The sequence below is a fragment of the Canis lupus genome, chromosome X (assembly GCF_048164855.1).
Source record: "Canis lupus baileyi chromosome X, mCanLup2.hap1, whole genome shotgun sequence".
In the NCBI taxonomy this organism is placed as follows: Eukaryota; Metazoa; Chordata; class Mammalia; order Carnivora; family Canidae; genus Canis; species Canis lupus.
The window spans coordinates 13812196-13830827 of NC_132876.1; the positions used below are offsets into that span (position 1 = coordinate 13812196).

At 39.2% G+C, this 18632-nt stretch overlaps 1 protein-coding gene across 9 annotated transcripts in view; it reads left to right on the forward strand.

Annotated features, from left to right (window-relative positions):
* ATP11C (ATPase phospholipid transporting 11C (ATP11C blood group)) overlaps positions 1–18632 on the forward strand; it is a 193379-nt gene that overhangs the window by 76857 nt on the left and 97890 nt on the right. For 4 of the 9 annotated variants that reach the window (XR_012026532.1, XR_012026533.1, XR_012026531.1 and 1 more), the window contains exon 1: positions 12515–12625. The exons of 2 other annotated variants lie outside the window; for them this stretch is intronic. Coding sequence is in view for 4 of the 7 variants with exons in the window: in XM_072817186.1 (XP_072673287.1) it covers positions 12590–12625 (36 nt within the window). In the remaining 3 variants the exon portion in view is untranslated. Of the gene's footprint in view, positions 1–12513; positions 12626–18632 lie in introns of those variants that run through there. 3 more of the 9 variants (XM_072817183.1, XM_072817185.1, XM_072817179.1) reach the window with 3 other exon arrangements.

Sequence of the window (18632 nt, forward strand, 5' to 3'; positions counted from 1 at the left end):
TTCATATAAGTAAAAAAGAAAGAGTGATGGCAAAAGTAAACCTTAGGTATTACTTGGTGGATTGCATTATGCCATGGGCAATTGCTGAACTCAGCCATACTTAAACATTTACAAAGCCAGTTTTGATTAGCTCTTTAATCCTGATTATCAGATAGAGTTTAGTCTACTAAACTAAGTCCAGTGGTGATTATTACTGAGATTTATAGCCACTGATACCACAAAATCTTACAATTTAGCTGTTGAGGAATTCAGGTGGAGGGGTATTACCTAAGAAAGCTAATCTTTCTCTGGCTTGTCATATACCAGGTAATAGCTAGAGGCTGAGGTCAAGCGATTTATATACTCCTTTACTATAAACCTTTAAATATAAATGCATAGAAGACAGGCTTAACTTTTGGAAGGTCACATTAAAATTCAAAGATTCATATGTTTAAAAAAATTTTTTTAAGATTTTATTGATTTGTTTGACAGGGAGGACGCAGGGTGGGGGGAGGGAAGACGGAGAGGGAGAAAGCAGGCTCCCTGCTGAGCAGGGCTCCTGACATGGGGCTGGATTCCAGGACCCCAGGATCATGACCTGAGCCCAAGGCAGATGCTTAACTGACTGAGCCACCCAGGTGCCCCCAAATGAAATTTATATGATAAAGGTTATCACACAACAGACTGAGCAATCTACAGTAGCCTACAACTTCTCTTGCTGTAGGAGTTTCTTTCTTAATTATTCCCAAAGCAAATCCATTCAGACATCAAAAATGAATGGGACAGCTTATTTGGCAAGCATAAGCATGTTTTAAAAATGATTTCGAAGATTTGTAAAGATTAACTTAAACACACTAATGAAAAAGAAATATTTATGGTGATTTATCTGAATCTCTTCCTTTTTTGTTTTTTATAGAGAGGGAGAGAAAGAATTTTAAGCAGATTCCACATCCAGCACAGAGCCCTAGACAGGCCTCCATCTCCCAACCCTGAGATAATGACCTGAGCTGAAAACCAACAGTCTGACGCTTAACCTACTGAGCCACCCAGGCGCCCTGGTTTCTCTACATCTCTTAAAAGCAGAAGTATAACATAGGAATGATAGTTATCACTGTGCCTGGCTCTTTTGATGCTTTTTAAATATTTGTTTCAAGTTTAGGAAAGAATAGGCCTTTGGTTTAGGGGATCTCCCCCTCTGCACATATTATTTGTGTAAAGGAACAGTGGGAGAAGGTGAATGTGTGAGGCCAGCTGTTTCCAGGTCTAAGCCTGTAGCCCTCTCTTTGTCCAAGCAGCTCACTGCTCTGACCACCTCCTTCTCCCCCTTTAGTTAGGATGCTACTAAGTAAAGGGCAAGATGGGAGGTTTATTCACATTGTCTGCTTGTGTATGTGCTTTCCTTCTCGGCACCCAGCCTTCCTTGCACTGCAGGTGTTGGAGAGCCATGTGCTATTTCACCGTTGTGTACATTTAATTACACTTGCTGTTTATTTCTGCTTTCAACCTAGTGCTTAAGCCAGAGCCGTCTGCTCTCTCATACTCCCTGAATTCCAACCCTAAGCGGAGTCATTTACCATAACCTTTGAGGAACCTTTTGAAATTGGCTTTAGTTCTTTTTGCAAGCATTGTGAATGACCTGTAGGTTTCCCAGGTCCATTGAAATCCTGAGTAAAGACACGATGTACTGTTCTGTCTTATGCTTATATGGTAATTAAGTATTATCTGGTCAGTGTAGCATAGGTCACTTAAATATTCATGATCATTTTGATATTTTAAGCGTGCTTTCTTCCATTTTACAAAGATTGTATCTCTCTTTTTATTCTGGTTATGAAAATGTTCACGTTGATTTCATTTGCGCCACTGTATTGCAAGTATAATAACCCTCCAGATATATTTCAGTTATTTGTATTAGGATTACATCTTTTTTTATGTAGACATGTTTTATCTGTGTTGGAAGCAACTGGTTAATGGCAGCAAAGGAATCTGCTATTTACTATATAACAACAATTAATATTTGAGTATTTAGTGTTTGAAGGTACTCTCTTAATTGTCTCATAAATAATCATCAACAGCATCATCTTTTATACAGATAGGGAAACTGAGACATGATGTGGTTAAGGAATTTGCCCAGGGTTACTTAGCTAGTAAGGGGCAGAACTAGAATTTGAACCCAGATATCTGGCGCCAGAACCCACCCACCTATCCATTATGCTTGTCTTCCTTCCTCATCACTTTGAAACCACTCGTTAATTGCCAGCCTCTCTGAAGGAAGGTCATTAGAGTTAAGAGTGTCAGAGTGCCTCTGATTTTTGAACAGCAAAAGTACACCTATTAGAAAATAGGAGATGGTTAGACTTTGAGACTCTAGCCTTGATCAAATTATATTGTCTCAGTTCATTGCTTGATGATCCTTGATGATCTCAACTGGCTCTAAATAATATGCTGATTTGGGGGCCAGGCTGTTTAGTCAAATGAGCCATATCTGTCTGTAATTCTTCTGTCACTCCATCTATTTTTCTATCCATCTACAGAATTCATCTCTGTAACACCCTTAGGTGTTGCTTATCCTTATCGAGGAAGCAAATCACAAATGTATACTAAGAGAATAAGATAAAGAGGTCCAAGAACCAGTGGCTAATCACCTTGAGGGGGAAGCCAATATATGAAGGTTTGCCCATTTTATGTACCTACAGCCGTGCATGTCACAGGGGTCTCTTGATTAGACTGCTGACTTTGGCATAGTTGAGCCTTCAGTTTACTTTCAAGGAGACTCATGCAAGTAATTTCAGTCCAGGGGAGCAGCAGTTGGGAATAAACTGAGATACTTAGAAAATGAGGAAGGAGACCAGTTTGGTAGGAGCAGAGCCTTCTTGCACAGGATTACTAGTAGAACATCTGGTTGGAATGGTTAACAGAGGTCAGGTTGTGTTAGAGAAACCCTGAAACCAAGCACAGTATGTGACTAAAGATAAAATCCTCTTGTCATTGTAGCCAAATTCTAGTTTTGGAGCATGCTCCACATGTGAAATACACAATAGATTTGAAAATGAATTTAATCACAGTCTGGATTAAAAGAAGCCAAAGTTCCCCAAGACTCTGACATGCATTAATCTTGAAATCTTCCTAGACTAACTCTCCCTGGCCCTAGTCAGCCTCTGCATTTCAGCAACCCTTATTCTTCCTTCCTACTTCGGTGTTTACTTAGCATTGTGCCACAGATGGATTTATATGCCCCCTTCGCTTATGTCCCACTCATGTTCTTTGGTCAACCTCATGAGATTATTATTATTTGTTTTAACTTCATGAGATTATATGTCAGGACAACTCCAGCTAAGAGGTAACATGGAGGACAAAGGAGCTAAGTGATTGAAGTGTACTCCAGCCTGCCTCTGCTTGCTGACAAATGACCTCCCATGGTGGCAAGTGGTGAAAGAGTGAAAGTTGTGTGGGGCCCCTGGGAGCCAGGGCTCATCTTTTTTGAGTTATAACCTGAGATTTCCCAGTCTCAGAAACATAGTTAGCTAGGGGTAATAAGAAAAAAGGATTTTCCTTAGGGAAATTACCACTTTATTTATCTATCTGTCTCTCTGTCTAATCTATCTGTGAGCATGACGGGGTGGGGGGGAAGGGGTGGAAGGAGAAAGAAAAGCAGACTCCCTGCTGAGTGCATGGAGCCCCACAAGGGGCTTAATCTCAGGACCCTGAGAATCATGACCTGAGCCAAAGGCAGATGTTTAACTGAGCCATGCAGGCACCCCCGGGAAAATTACCACTTAAGAAAAAAAAAAAAATCTTACGTGGGTTCCATTATTTGTCCGTTCCAAAGCATTTAACCTTTTATTTATTTTTTATTTTTATTTTTTTGCTTTTTGCCTTTTGCCTTTTCTGCTAACAGAATGGTTGAAAACTTTGAAATATGCCACTTTTGTGTTTGAGTTGTTTTTCTACAAAAGATCCACTGTAGTCTCGGCATAGAAATAGCAAAAACTGAAGGGAGAAAATTTGCTAGGTTGTTTTTTGAATATTGATAAAAGGAGTTTCCTTATGGCTGTGCTACTCTTGAATGTTGGGCTTTAATCTTCTTATTTGAAGTTTCATTTGAACAAATAGGTTTCTTTCCCAGCCCATTGTACCAACAGCCATATCGACCTGAAAACTACTGAAAAAACGAAAACGAGTTCTGTTTTTTTCCTTGGAGTAGGATATCTGGATTTTGTGTTTCCTTCTCGGTAGTGTTCTTTAAGACTGGAAGTTATCCAAGAAATAGTGGTGCTGGTTACATGCTGTTGTTTTCGTATTTATTAGTAAACCCTTTATGCAAGCTTCATTACAAATTGTTGTTTTAAATACTATACAAATGATATCAGTTAATCCTTGAGGTGTTGTTTTTTAAGATGCAGTTTATTTTCATTTCCCAGAAGCACAGGGATAATCTTAATATTGTATAAATGTCCTTTGACGGCTTTAGCAGAGTCATTTTTGTGTGGGACTTTCTATATGTCAGTGATATTTCTCTCTGCTCTTCCTGCAGAGAAATCAATGCTGCAAAAAAATACCCTGCCCCAGTTTATGATTATTAAATGAGGTGGACTTGAAAGGAGAACTGTGCATGGCTGGCTGATTTCAATTGTGTTTGCCCTGGACCTACCCGCTCTTCCATAGTGCATACTAGCTAGATGATGGGCCCCCCCGAAAACCTTTTACAACTTGTCCTTGTACATTATGGCAGGTTATATTCATGGAAGTCAAAGTAATATAAATATAATCTGATTTTCTTCGCAGAAACAATATTACATTGAGGATTATATTCGTGGCCTGATGCCTGACTTTTTTTTTGTTTTTTAGCAGAAATGACCATAACCACCATTTCTAATCAACTGTTTAATCAACTGGAAATGATGAATCTGAATACTGCTCTGCATAAAATTTTCTGAAGTGTATATAAATCAGTTAACAAAGTATCACCATAACCAGTCGCATTAAATTATGTTTAATGAGCTCGTGTCAGTAGACTATACAAAGTTCTTGTTGTCACAATCATTGCCTTGTTTTTATTGAAACTAATCAAAAGGTTTACCAAAAAAACACACTTTCTGCAAAATCAAGGAATTCACAAAGGATTTCTTTGGCAGAATGTTGGAGGAGACTTTTGGGGAGACTTGGAATTATGGATTTTTGAAAAGCTGAATTGAGATTTTCTTTTTGCTTTGTTCATTGTAAATTCTCTGTAGCAGACATAGATTTTGGAGAAAAGGTGTAAGTGACAGCTGAGAGATCGGAAAGGTGATTACAAGTTAAGAAGGTAAAGGGGAGATGGAAGAATGTTGGATGTGGAGTAGGAACCCTGGAGCTGGGAGGGGCCTGGGGCTCATCTGGAATGGAAGGAAAGCCAGTGGGCTGTAACAGAGAAAATAAGCGGAGAAGCTTGGGGCAGGAAAAGGTTGGAGAAGCAGAGGAAGAGACCTGGCTCTGCAAGACCTTGCAGGTCAGAGTAAGGATTTTAGTTTTTGATTTTAAAATCAGTGGGAAACTATTAAAGCAGGACTTAGAGAAGCGATCTGAGCAGGCTTGTTGTGTGTGGTGATCATGTGGTGCTGGCTGGGGCAGCTGTCAGACCACTGCGCAGACATCATTCCTGATACTTAGCTAATTTGTCTGAGTATTTGATTAATATCTGGTCTCCCCCACTACACTGCAAGCTCCCCAAAGGCAGAAATGGTGTCAGTTTTTTATTTACCACTTTATCTACAGTATCTTGCATAATAGGGACTTAGTAGATGCTGGTTGAATGAAGGCATCAACTGTATTAACAGTTTTGCCTTGGGACCTGCTGTGAAGCACAGGTGTTACTTTTGATTGTGGTGAAATTCACATAACATACAATTAATAATTTTAAAAACGATTCAGTGGCATTTAGTACATTCACATGTGAAACCACCAAATCTATCGTGTTCTGTAGCATTTTCATCATTATGACAACCATCAACTTGCTTTCTGTTTTTATGGATTTACCTATTCTGAATATTTTATATAAGTGGAATCATACAGTATGTGGCCTTTTGTGTCTGGCTTCTCTCAAGTAGCATAATGTTGTGTAGCATATATCAGTAATTCATTCCTTTTTATGCCTGAGTAATATTCCATTGTATGGCTATACCATACTTTGTTTATCCATTCATCTGACGATGGGTATTTGAGTGGTTTCCACCTTTTGACTATATTGTAAATAGTGCTGTTATGAACATCAATGCACAAGTTTTTATTTGAACACCTGTTTTCAGTTCTTTTGGGGCATGTATATAAGAGTAAAATTGCTGGCTCCTGATAATTCCTTGTTTAGCTTTTTCAGGAGCCGCCAAATTGTTTTCCACAGAGGCTGAACTATTTTATATTTCTTTCCATCAGCAATGTATATGCGAGTTGCAATATCTTCACATCCTCACCAGTACTTTTTATTTTCTGTGTCTTTTTAAAATTCTAGCCATTCCAAAAGAATGTTACCTGTAAAATACATGAATGAGGGGCACCTGGGTGGCTCAGTCGTTAAGCATCTGCCTTTGGCTTGGGTCCTGAACTCCGGATCTTGGGATCACCCCCTACCCCCGTACTCAGCGGGAGTCTACTCTCTCCCTCTGCCCCCCTCCTCATGCTTTCTCTCAAATAAATAAATAAAATCTTAATTAAATGCATGAATGAACCTCCCCTTATTCACATTGAATATTTCATTCTTTGATACCTCATCACATTGTTGCTCAGTATTATGAAAAGTTTTAGTGAAGCTCAAAGGTGCATGCACACTGGACTGAAATGGGTTCTAAATCGTAAAATCAGGACACTTGGGTGGCTCCGCGGTTGAGCGTCTGCCTTAGGCTCAGGGTGTGATCCCAGAGTCCGGGATCGAGTCCTGCATCAGGCTCCCTGAATGGAGCCTGCTTCTCCCTCTGCCTGTCTCTGCCTCTCTGTCTCTCATGCATAAATAAATAAAATCTTAAAAGATTAAAAAATAAATCCATAAAATCAAAATCAATGTCCAACATCATTCTGGTACATTGCCTTCTAAGAAAAGCTTGCCAGTTTTAGGAGAACCCCACCTTTTCTTCTTACCATTTTTAGGATCGAATATGAGGTCTGAAAGACTAATCTTGACATCTAAAGAAATCTTTTTCTTCTGTAACTATGTGTTGCTTAAAACCTCTTCTATTGAAGATGTCTTTTGAGAATTGCATGGAGAATGATGAGGAAGCCCCATGCAATCTTAGAGCAGAATGTTCTCATCACAGGTAATTTTCTTTTGGTTTGACACATTTATATTTCTACCCATTTCCTTGCTGTTTCCTTTTATTTCTCTCTCACTGTCTTTTTTTAAAGCTAACTATGCCCAGCATCCAGAGAAGAAATGTACCTGCTTGCCTTTGGTCTAGGGCAAATGACTGGGAACCAAACAGGTACAGAAGCAGGACATCTTAGAATACTCGAGTACACTGTAAGATTTTTCCTGCCCATCCACAGTCATCAGTCCACCATAATTAATTGGTTCTCAGTAATAATGCTAAAATATGCAGATGCACTTTAATTTCTAACCTTCGAGAATCATCTTTATTCTATTGGGTTCTGCCATTTATTTATTTATTTTTTTTAAGATTTTATTTATTTATTCATGATAGTTACACAGAGAGAGACAGAGAGGCAGAGACACAGGTAGAGGGAGAAGCAGGCTCCACGCAGGGAGCCCAACGTGGGATTCGATCCTGGGTCTCCAGGATCGTGCCCCGGGCCAAAGGCAGGCGCCAAACCGCTGCGCCACCCAGGGATCCCGGGTTCTGCCATTTAACTAATGCTGTGATTGTTTTCTCTTTGTGTTTAGGTTTTACATCATATCTGAGTTTCCAAAGTAGAATAAGAATAGACTTAGAAATGTATTAACACAGGGACACCTGGGTGGCTCAGTGGTTGAGCATCTGCCTTTGGTCCAGGGCGTGATCCTGGAGTCCCGGGATCAAGTCCCACATTGGGCTTCCTGCGTGTTGCCTGCTTCTCTCTCTGTTTATGTCTCTGCCTCTCTCTGTGTCTCTTATGAATAAATAAATAAAATCTTTTTAAAAAATGTATTAACACATTTGCATACACATATGGCTTTTATAACAATGTGAAGTAGAGTGAAATGCATTGCAATCAGGAGAATTGAGTCTTTGTGCACATTTAATTATCAAGTACTCGTCATGACTAATCTGCTGTGTTCCACTGAGCAACAATCACTTAATGCTACAACCACTGTGCTGTTTCATGATTTAGCTGAAAGCATTTTTCCTGTTCAGAGCTTGCCAGGTATTTTTAATGTTGGCTGTAAAATTCTTATAATTGTTCCAAATACCCCCTGTGTGTGCTTTGGAAATTGCTCATTGCTATTTTCAATCATGTACTTGAACAGAATCTCAAACTACTGTTTGTCCTATTTGGTTAAAAACAAAAAAAAATGTTGGTCTGGGGGTGGTATGACCTTTGGTGTAAGAAGTGCTTGTTTTTTAGAAGTCATACATTCTGAATGTGTCTGCTCTCATAAAAATTCTTTTGAGTGGTTTTATATCTCTGCATGTGTTTCATTTTATAGTGAAAAAAAACCTTTGTACAAGTAAAATTTGTAATTCTAAGTGGTTCATTAATTTTTAAAATTGTTCTTATGGTGGTTAATCCTAACCTGTTTTAACTTGAGGTTGTTTGTACCCTGACTGCCAGGACAAAAAGTTCATTCTATTTTATCAGAATAAACGGTTTCCCTTGGGTAACAGGCACATTTGAGAACGCATTTATTTTTTTTCGCATGTAAAGATTACTGTTAAGTAATTTGACACTGTGGGGGTTTAAATGGGCATCCATAAAGCCCCAAAAAGCTAATGTACCTTTTAGTGGACCAAAATTAGCACCCTTGGGGCACATGAGCCTTCCCTTGGTCTTTGTGACTTTTTGTTTCTTTTATTTTTTCCTCCTTTTCTACTTTGAAGCCTATGAATAAATTTAATCCTGAGTACATTATCTTCTCATATGTATCCGTTTGAAAATTACTTTCTCTTCAAACAGGTAATCTCTTTCCCAGTGTTTTTTTTTTTTTTTAAGATTTTATTTCTTTATTCATGAGAGGCACAGAGAGAGAGGCAGAGAAGTAGGCTCCTCTCAGGGAGCCCAATGTGGGACTCGATCCCGGGACCAGGATCACACCCTGAGCCAAAGGCAGACGCTCAACTGCTGAGCCACCCAGGTGTCCTTCTTTCCTATCCTTGAACAGTTTTTTTGTTTGTTTGTTTTGGTCCGGGCTGAAACAGGTGGCAAATGATACAACATCCAAAACCACATTTCATGTTTTATTGCTGGAAATCTGGCCCCAATTCCCCTGTATCCTTTTAGGTTACTTAGTCCAGCTCTCCTTGAGTTACCCAGGAAGACATCAATTCTCAGAGTTCCCCAAGACGCACACAGACTAATCAGTAGAAGGCAATTAGAACCAAGATCTCCTGGTTTCTTGCCTCTCATAATTAAGCCTTAGAAGCAGAAGCACCCACTTGGGATCATGGCCAAACACTTAATTTTCTTTATCTATTTCTGGCATACGTGGAGAGAATTGTCACAAATTTAACAATTATCTCACCTCATACTCTTGAGTGCCTTCCCGATATTACTGATGGTGAAGAAGGAAGAACTATATTAGAATAGCTTTGCCCAGGGGAACCTGGATAGTGCGATTGGTTAAGCATCTGACTCTTAGTTTCAGCTCAAGTCATGATCTCAGGGTCCTGGGATCAAGCCCTATGTCGGGCTCCATGGTCTGCTCGGGGTCTGCTTGAGATTCTCTCCTTCTGCTCCTCCTCGTGTGAGCTCACTCTTACTCTGTCATAAATAAATAAATCTTTAAAAAAATGGCAATAGCATTGCACAAGAGGGAGGATTACAGGAGCAGCCTTTCCCCTTCTCTGAGGAACCTCATTATTTTCCCCTGTAATGCAGTTTGGAGAAACTTGGTGTGATATATTCTGATCTTCCCAGTCTGTCTTACAGTGTGGCATTCCTAGTTGCTACTACCTGAAGGCGTATTACAGTTTCACAAATCAGGGTGCCTGGGTTGTGCAGTCAGTTAAGTGTCTGATTCTTGATTTTTGCCCAGGTCGTGATCTCAAGGTTGTGAGATGGAGCCCTCTGTCAGGCTCCACGCCCAACTTTAAGATTCATTCATTCTTTCTCGCTCTCTCTCTCCCCCCCCACCCCTCCTCCTCCTAAAATTCTTTTTTTCACAAATCAATTTTTATTATACAGAAATAATAATACCCATAAATAATGAAGCCATAAATAAATATTTGATGTGGTCTTCAATATACTGAGAGTTTCTACATTATGCTTCAAACATACAGCTAATTTCTGATGAATCTTTTAAGCATGTCTTAGGAGTAATTACAGGTCACCTGTTAAATTTATAGGAGCACCCAATCTTTATAATGCACAGCAGCTTCGAATCCAAAGCTTCTGGGGGGAGAGAAGGGAGATACAGAGACGCATCAGTAGTTGTAGTACAGTCCCCAAGTGACCATGTGCTCTGCCACAAAGGAGAAATGGTTTGCTAATTTTATATCCATGATGTCAGATCAGCAGTTCCAAAGGACTGGTGGCTTATGTTATACACAACAGACTCCAGGGGACTCCTCACTTGTGGTCAGACAGGCCACCTGTCAACTTCCCTTGCCAACTGTAGTCCTTTTCATGCATACCAAGGAACAGTGTTTTCAGCCAAGCACTCTCTGTCAGTGGCCCATAATTCACCCTGCCCCTTTGTGTAGGGGTGACCTCAGAATGGCCTATGCCTCTTCTGTGGGGCGAGAAGCTTTCTTGCTCTAAATAATACATTTATACCTGAATTATGTTGAGGCCATTACCTAGTTCCGGGCTGCTGACCCAGTTCCTGGAATTTTAATATTCGCATAGTTGGTTAGTATCTGCAAGCTTCATCCTCTTCTCAAGTAAATAGCCTTTACAGTCCTTTAAAGTGATCTCTGGGTGTTTTGTTAATCCTACAGTAAGCAGTCTTTTAAGTTCTGTGACCTTCTTTTACTGTTAAGAAAGTGGAGGCTCACCTAAGCCATAGATACATTATAAGGTGTATAATATGAACATAGGTATCAACAGTACTTCCAAGGGTCATGTCTTTATTGCTTCTCCTGTTCCCTCCAAACCTTGCCCTAAAAGCCTTCTCTGAAAGGGAAGGTGCTGTTTTCAAGAACAGACTTCTTTTAAGTCATTGTTATTTGAGCCAGAAGTTGCCACAAGAACATGGTTGAATGGAAGGCTAGAAATAATTCACTGAAGAGGTGGCTACCTTTTGTGAGACTTGACTCACAACTCAGCGCCCCTCCTCCTTATTTTCTTGGTTACTCAACTCAGCCTTCCTCCACAATGGAATCTTGTTTTTTTACCTACCTCTTTTGTTAGGGATTTTAAAACAACAGGTATAGCCTGGGTGTGCTATTTAAACCAATTACATACATCCTGAACAATTTTTTTCTAGCTAGTTTGCTTTCTGTATGATATTTAACGATACTGGGGGAGGGGATCCATTCCTTGGTTTCACTCACTGAACATACTCCAGCATACATTTGAACTGTTAGACCTTTCTAGAAACTTATTATCACCTTTCTAATGATGTTATCGAAATGGGAGATAAAACCCCGTTTGGGACTTCAGACACTTCTTTTGCAATATATTTTTTTGCTCTGGCTGGAGTTGATCTCTTCATACATTGTAATGAAAATTATTTTCTGGTGACCTAGAAAGTGATATTTGGATGAGAATTTGCTCTTTTAGGTAGATATTGGTAAAGGCATCTTTCACCCTAATATTCAGTGGTTCTTTTCCTTGCCATTGTTAGGTATAACTGCTGCTAAGATAAAACTTCCTTACCTGTGAGATCTCTAAAAGGTGATAAAAAAAAAATCCTCTATCCCTAAGGGACTTCCCCACAAAACCCATCTGTTTAGGCTATATATATTTTTTTCTACACATTTTTGAAGCTTCAATGTACAGTAGTAGTCGCTCTTATGGTGGGGTGACTCAGTGTATCATAGCGAATGCCTAGATTGTATATCTTTCTCTTTATTTACTTGACTAGAACCCAAAGTTCAAATGAACTTTCTCAAATGTGTGATTTTCTTAGTTACATTTCTTGTCATGGTGTATCCATTGCAGGCATGGGTTAGAAAAGAACTTTACAAGATAAGAAAAATACCATGTGGTGCAAGAAACTAATATTCTAAAATGCTACTTTAAAATCAGAAGTCACAAAGGCAAATCAGGTGTTTGGAGAAGAGTAACAAAAAAGATGTCATATGGTGTCTTAACAGAGGCCAGGACACCAGAGTGCTGCTTCAAAATCTTAAGTAACAAACCAGTCTTCTAGTGCTTCTTTTGCCGCCTCCCTTGGAGATACAGAAACTTGCAAGCCACAGTTGGCTGACTTCCCAAATTCTGAGAAACTTTACAAGGATCACAGGGGTTGGTACAAGTTGCTTGATAATCTGCAGCATTTTCTCTGCGATTTAGCTGCCATTGTGTTAGCAAATTTTCACCTGTCGGTATGCAGCTGGTCCCATCTTTCCCTCCAGCCTCTGAGGTTTGTGATCTATTCTTTTATTCTGATCTTCTCTACCAGGTTGGGCTTTGAGGTCTTGGGGCCTTGTTGCTTCCTATTTGCATATGCATTTTTATCCATTTCCTGAGGGCTATGGTAAACGGATTATCAGTTGCCTCGCTGTTGTTTTTATCCTCTACAAGTTATGTGCCTCTCTATATAGATTTTTTAAGTTTGTTAAGTGTTTGGAATGCAAAGTGGTGTGTAGCTATGGATAGTGAAAGTGAAAAGTAACATCTCAAACCTTATAGACCTGTATGCTCAGTTCATCTCTAGTTAAGTTTGTGTGCATATTGTCAGGCTCTAGGGTAAGAGAAATACTGTCCACAAGGAAGTGGAGTCGCTGAGCCTCCTCCAAAACTTTAAGAATCTCAGGTTACTTTCTAAAAATGGAAGAATCTCTGAATCATTAAGAAAATTCTTGTTAGAGTCTTAAATCGCTAAATGCTTAACAGCATTTTTGATCTATAATTATCACCTGCCCTAAAGACAGCTGTATTTCATCTTTAGAGCCACATTTCCATAGCCCTGAGGTATTTGGAGTAAAGGCATGTTGGGGATGGGGAACAGAATGAGAACACTTAGAATTGATTGTCCCTGGTGAAATTAAACTGCTCAGTGGATCACATTTAGATAATCAAAGTCTAACTCTTGAGCTTCCAAGCAAGGAATTTTTCTTACCTAAGTTCTAAGCATTGTATTGCTGATTTTGGTGTTTTTAAAAAGATTATTTATTTACTTGAGAGAGAGATCAAGAGAGAGCCAGCACTGGGGGGGGGGGGGGGGGGGCAGAAGGAGAAGGAGAACCAGGCTTCCTGCTGAGAAGGGAGCCCGACTTGGGGCTTGATCTCAGGACCCTGAGGTCATGACCAAGCCAAAGGCAGACACTTAAACACACTGAGCCACCCAGGCACCTCTGATTTAGGTTTTTGGTTTTGTGGGGTTTAATATCCATTTCCTATAGCAGATTCTATTCAATTAAATGTGCTGCCATCAGGTAGTGCCTAATTAGAGACAATCTTTGTGTCTAGGGATGTACTTTGAATATTCAATTGTCTTTTGATCAGGTGTTTGAGAGTTTCGGTTAATATGACCATAATTAAGCTTTAAAGGCAAGACGACACAAAAATGTCTTGTCCTGGTCTTGCTTCACTACGCCTGGCAAAGGAGAGAGACAGCTTAATCACTTAAGAAGATGCCATAAAAGCAAAATCTGAAAAGTGCGATTTTAGGGCTCCTTTTAGAGTTATGACTATAATTGATAATTGACTATAATTGATAATTAAACATCAAGATTATTCTTGGCTTGTTATAATGGAGTGGGCTTGGAAATCTCTGCAATGCGACCACTGAATACATTGTAGCAATTTTAACCAAGAGGCTTAATACACTGGAAATGTTCCTTGGCACTGTGGTGCCCTCTTCCCTGCAGCTCACCCCTCCAACCCTAGAACACAAATACTGAGTTTTAGGAGCATTTTAATAGATGCTTGAAATTTTGATGAAATGCTAGTTCATTCAGTTTTCAGTTCATTTGGCCTTTTAAAGACTGATTATGCTGTTCAAAAACTCTAGTGCTTCAGAAAAGAAAATAGCTTTGAGGCTGGGGTGCAGAGAACAGTTTTAAATCATTGCCAGGGTGGAGGGGGCACCTGGGTGGCTCAGTTGTTGAGTATCTGCCTTCTGCTCTGGTCGTGATCTCAGAGTCCTGGGATGGAGCCTTGCATTGGGCTCTCTGCTTGGCAGGGAGTCTGCTTCTCCCTCTGTGCACTGTTTCTCGCTCTCAAGTGAATATATAAAATCTTTTTAAAAATAAATCATTACCAGGTTTTCAGAATTTTAATAACTAGTTTTTGTTCATTTCTGAGGAAATATTTAATATTTGCTTTAGTAACTCACAAAGAGCAGTCTGATGACCAGTAACAATAATGCCGTGGGGCTCCTGGGTGGCTCAGTGGGTTGAGCATCCGACTCTTGATCTTGGCTTGGGTGTCAGTCTCAGGGTTGTGGGTTCAGGCCCCATGTTGGACTCCACATTGAGCATGGAACCTACTTTCAAAAATGTTTAAATATAAAAATAAGTAAAAACTATGCTGTAATTGCCAGGGATGACATCAGTAGTGATTTGCTGATAACCTGAGTGGCTTTGCATTACATCAGGGCTTGTAATTCTTATTATCTATGATATAAATAGTTGATAGTAGGTTAACCACATGCAAAATAAGTGTTGAAGGAGAATCTCATTTTGTGAGTAGCTTAAAGTGATTGGAGAGGGCATTATTTGAGGGCTATTTGTATCTGTATGCTTTGAAAAGCAAATTGTTTAAATTTTACTGACTCTTAAAATGTGGGATTATGGCTGGTATTCTAAAAGCTTGTAGGATCTTAGTTAACAGCAGTCACTTACTCAAAGCAAAAGATTGTATAGCAGTTTTCACAGGCATGGGCTGCAAAGTAGTATTGTCACCTGGGGAGCCTCCAGAAAAAATTACGTATTAAATAAAAGACCCAGTCATTGGTGTTGTGTTTAAAGCCAATGTGTGGCCAGAATTAGTAACAACTGATCTATAACTAAGTAATAAATTTTAAGTCTGCAAGCACCTGGAAAGGATGGGGACATGAGCTCTGTTTTAGATTCTATGCCAGCTTTTATAGTGATAGCCTTATATTGAGGTCTCTATTTTCTCTCAGTTCTTATTGAGTAACTGGTCTAGAGGTAATCAAACAAATTATACTTTCAACAGCTTTTTATGTGTTATGACCAGCAAAGGCATGTGATTTTAAGATGGTAGTAGTTGAATAACAGTGCCATTTTGCTGATTTTTATGGAGACATTATATTTTGGTATAAATTACTTAACCTTTTTTCCCCCTACAGTATTCAGTTTATACTATGGAAGTATAAATCAAGAGTGCAAAGGGGTGGCTTTTATCTTGAGGGAAAAAATTGAATTGCTTTCTCTGTTAACTCATATATTATAAATATCCTTTTTAATATTTTTCCATACTTTTTATTCTAGTGTATGATGTGCTGTTAAAATAGAATCTGTGCCAGCATATGTCAGCTTTTTTAAAATGCCATTTCTGAGGACATTTGGATGGGAAGCAGTTCAACACAGGATGGACTCTTAATGAATTAAAATTCATTTTGAGGTGGCAGGAATCATACACTCCCACTCCAGACTACATCATGTGCCATCCAAAAGAGAAATGTTTTTATGATTCCTATTTGGAGTTTCTCTGCCCTGGCTAAGGTACCCACATTATTCACAATCACAGGAACCCAAAACCACTGTTTTAACACTCCACATTGGCAGCAAGTGGAAAAGTACAGTGAAATTTATGCATGAGTTCAGCGCTGCCATTTCTATGCAAACTAAACAATGTTATAAGTTAGAGCAAATTCCACCAGAAATTGCTGGTTCTTCAGATTTTAGGGTGAAGCAGGCATGGAAAAGTCCTCTATTTCACCACACTCCAGCCCCAGTCACAGGTAGCTGCAAATCCAAACTTGCCTGGGCTGAAGAGACTTTGTTCTTTTAAAAAAAAAAAAATCCTCAGGAGTGGACATTATACAACTCCTCTCAGACCCCTCTTTCATCATCTAACAGTGATCACTGCCAGGATCTCCTCCCCCACCCTCCCAAGCCTACACAGCAATTTCAATCCATTTTCTCCAACTTAAATAGGGATAGAAGTCACACAGGCCTTATTTGAAAGTGATCAGAGAAATAATGTATGGGGAAAGCTCTTAGTAAAACTGTAAAATGCCATTCAGATGTAGGGAATTGATAAAAATATTATGTGCCTGGAAAATTGTGTTATGCTTGTTCTTTCCTTTTGTTGTCTGGAATGCTATTACCTGCCAGAGAAGAAAGTTGAAGACCATTCAGAATTGGGGAACTACTAGTTCATTTTTGTTTTGAAGTTAATCAGTGGCCACTGTTAATCGAGGGGAACAATCTATATTAGCAGTGCAGAAAACATCCTCTTTCACTGACCCTCTACCTCTTTTCCTTTTCTCCTTCCTCCTTTCCATTTGTAGAATGATCTGAGAACTGACATAAAAGGTAACTCTTCCTTATTTACTCTATAGCCTCTTCTTGGTTGTGTGAAAAACAAAACAATCATACAAATGTTGAGGGTTGTAAATTGCAGTATGTATATGTACATACATATGTATATACAGAATTGTCAAGTAATTTGACAATTTCTGTGATTCAAATCTATACATTATAAGGTTCAGGTCTGTTGTAGAGACTACAGTGAACACCATAACTTGGAACAGGTGGGGGTAAGGGTGAAGCAGAAGCAGAACAAGCTATACTTTATTTAGCAAGGTGTACTCAACTTTCTGTTTACATTTTGCAAAACGGATATTATGGAAAGTTTAGTGCTCTTATCAGTAAGGTATGTCAGATTTTGTATTAACAGTTGCAAACAAAGAAGTCAATCCCTGAATCAAAATGTATATAGCTACCATTCTTTTTTTTTAAGATTTTATTTATTCATTTATGAGAAAGAGGATGCATGAGCATGGGGGAGGGGCAGAGGGAGAGAGAGAAGTACACTCCCTGCTGAGCAGGGTGCCCAGTGCAGGGCTAGATTTCACAACCCATGAGATCGTGACTTGAATGGAAGGCAGACAGATGGTTAACCGACTAAGCCACCTAGGCGCTCCTATAGCTGCCATTCTGATAAAAGTATTGTTTATTGGAACAATAACCAGGAACTGCTTGAAAATTTACCATGCAGTCTTAGCATGAGAAGGACCTTATACAGTCAGTTCTAATGCCCTGTCTTTTGGCAAGTGGGTAATCAGCTAAGCTGTCTAGCACAAATACTTTTTCCACATTGCCATGGATAGAGATCTGTTCATCCATGCCAGGGTAGAAATCTAGAAGTTACCCTTTTACCCCTTTATATCTATCTATACACTTATATAGATGTATATATTTTTTATGTATCTATACAGACACACATAACCCTTTTATTTATTTATATGTATAAATACATATATAAAATCTCCTAAATATCTCCTACTTGAATTTATCCCAATTACTTTTTTCTTTTAAAGATTTTATTTATTTATTCACGATAGACAGAGAGAGAGAGAGAGAGAGAGAGAGAGAGAGAGAGGCAGAGACAGGCAGAGGGAGAAGCAGGCTCCATGCAGGGAGCCCGACTTGGGACACGATCCTGGAACTCCAGGATCACGCCCTGGGCTGAAGGCAGCACTAAACCGCCGAGCCACCCAGGGATCCCCCCAATTACTTTTTGATTGATTCCATACAGAGTTTGAAAGCAGTACCCCAGTAAATAACTATTTAATAAGCTTTAATGAAAATCATGAGTCAAGAGGTCTTATGTATACTTTTGGTTGATTTTTACTTTTTTAAACTAAAAAATCATTTACCTTCTAATATCAATATAAGGTACAGGAATTCAGATTGAAATACATCCAAACAGACATTTGGAGAACTTTGCAGTCTCTAAGTAGTCTTGTTTAAAATTATTACTTCGGGGTCAGGATTATTACATCTTTGACTTTTAAATATATCATCAAATGGAAGGAAAATCTTTGAGCCTACATACTTCAAAACTTTCTGGGTTAGGGAATTCTCTTTTTAAAAAAATAATAGAAATATGTGGATATTAGTTCCTATCTTTTTTTTTTTTGAGTTAAATATATGGTTGTCTCAAACATGATAATACACTACCATCAAAGGAAACAATCCCAGAGGCACCTAGGTAGCTCAGTGGGTTATAAGAAAGTTTATTATCCCGAGGAGCTTGGGTGGCACAGTCGCAGTTGGCTAAGAGTCTGCCTTGGGCTCAGGTCATGATCCCGGGATCCTGGGATGGAGCCCCACCTCAGGTGCCCTGCTCAGTTGGGAGCCTGCTTCTCCCTCTCCCTCTGCTCCTCCCTCTGCTTGTGCTCTATTTCACTCTGTCAAATAAAATCTTTTTTTTAAAAGTGTATTACCCTG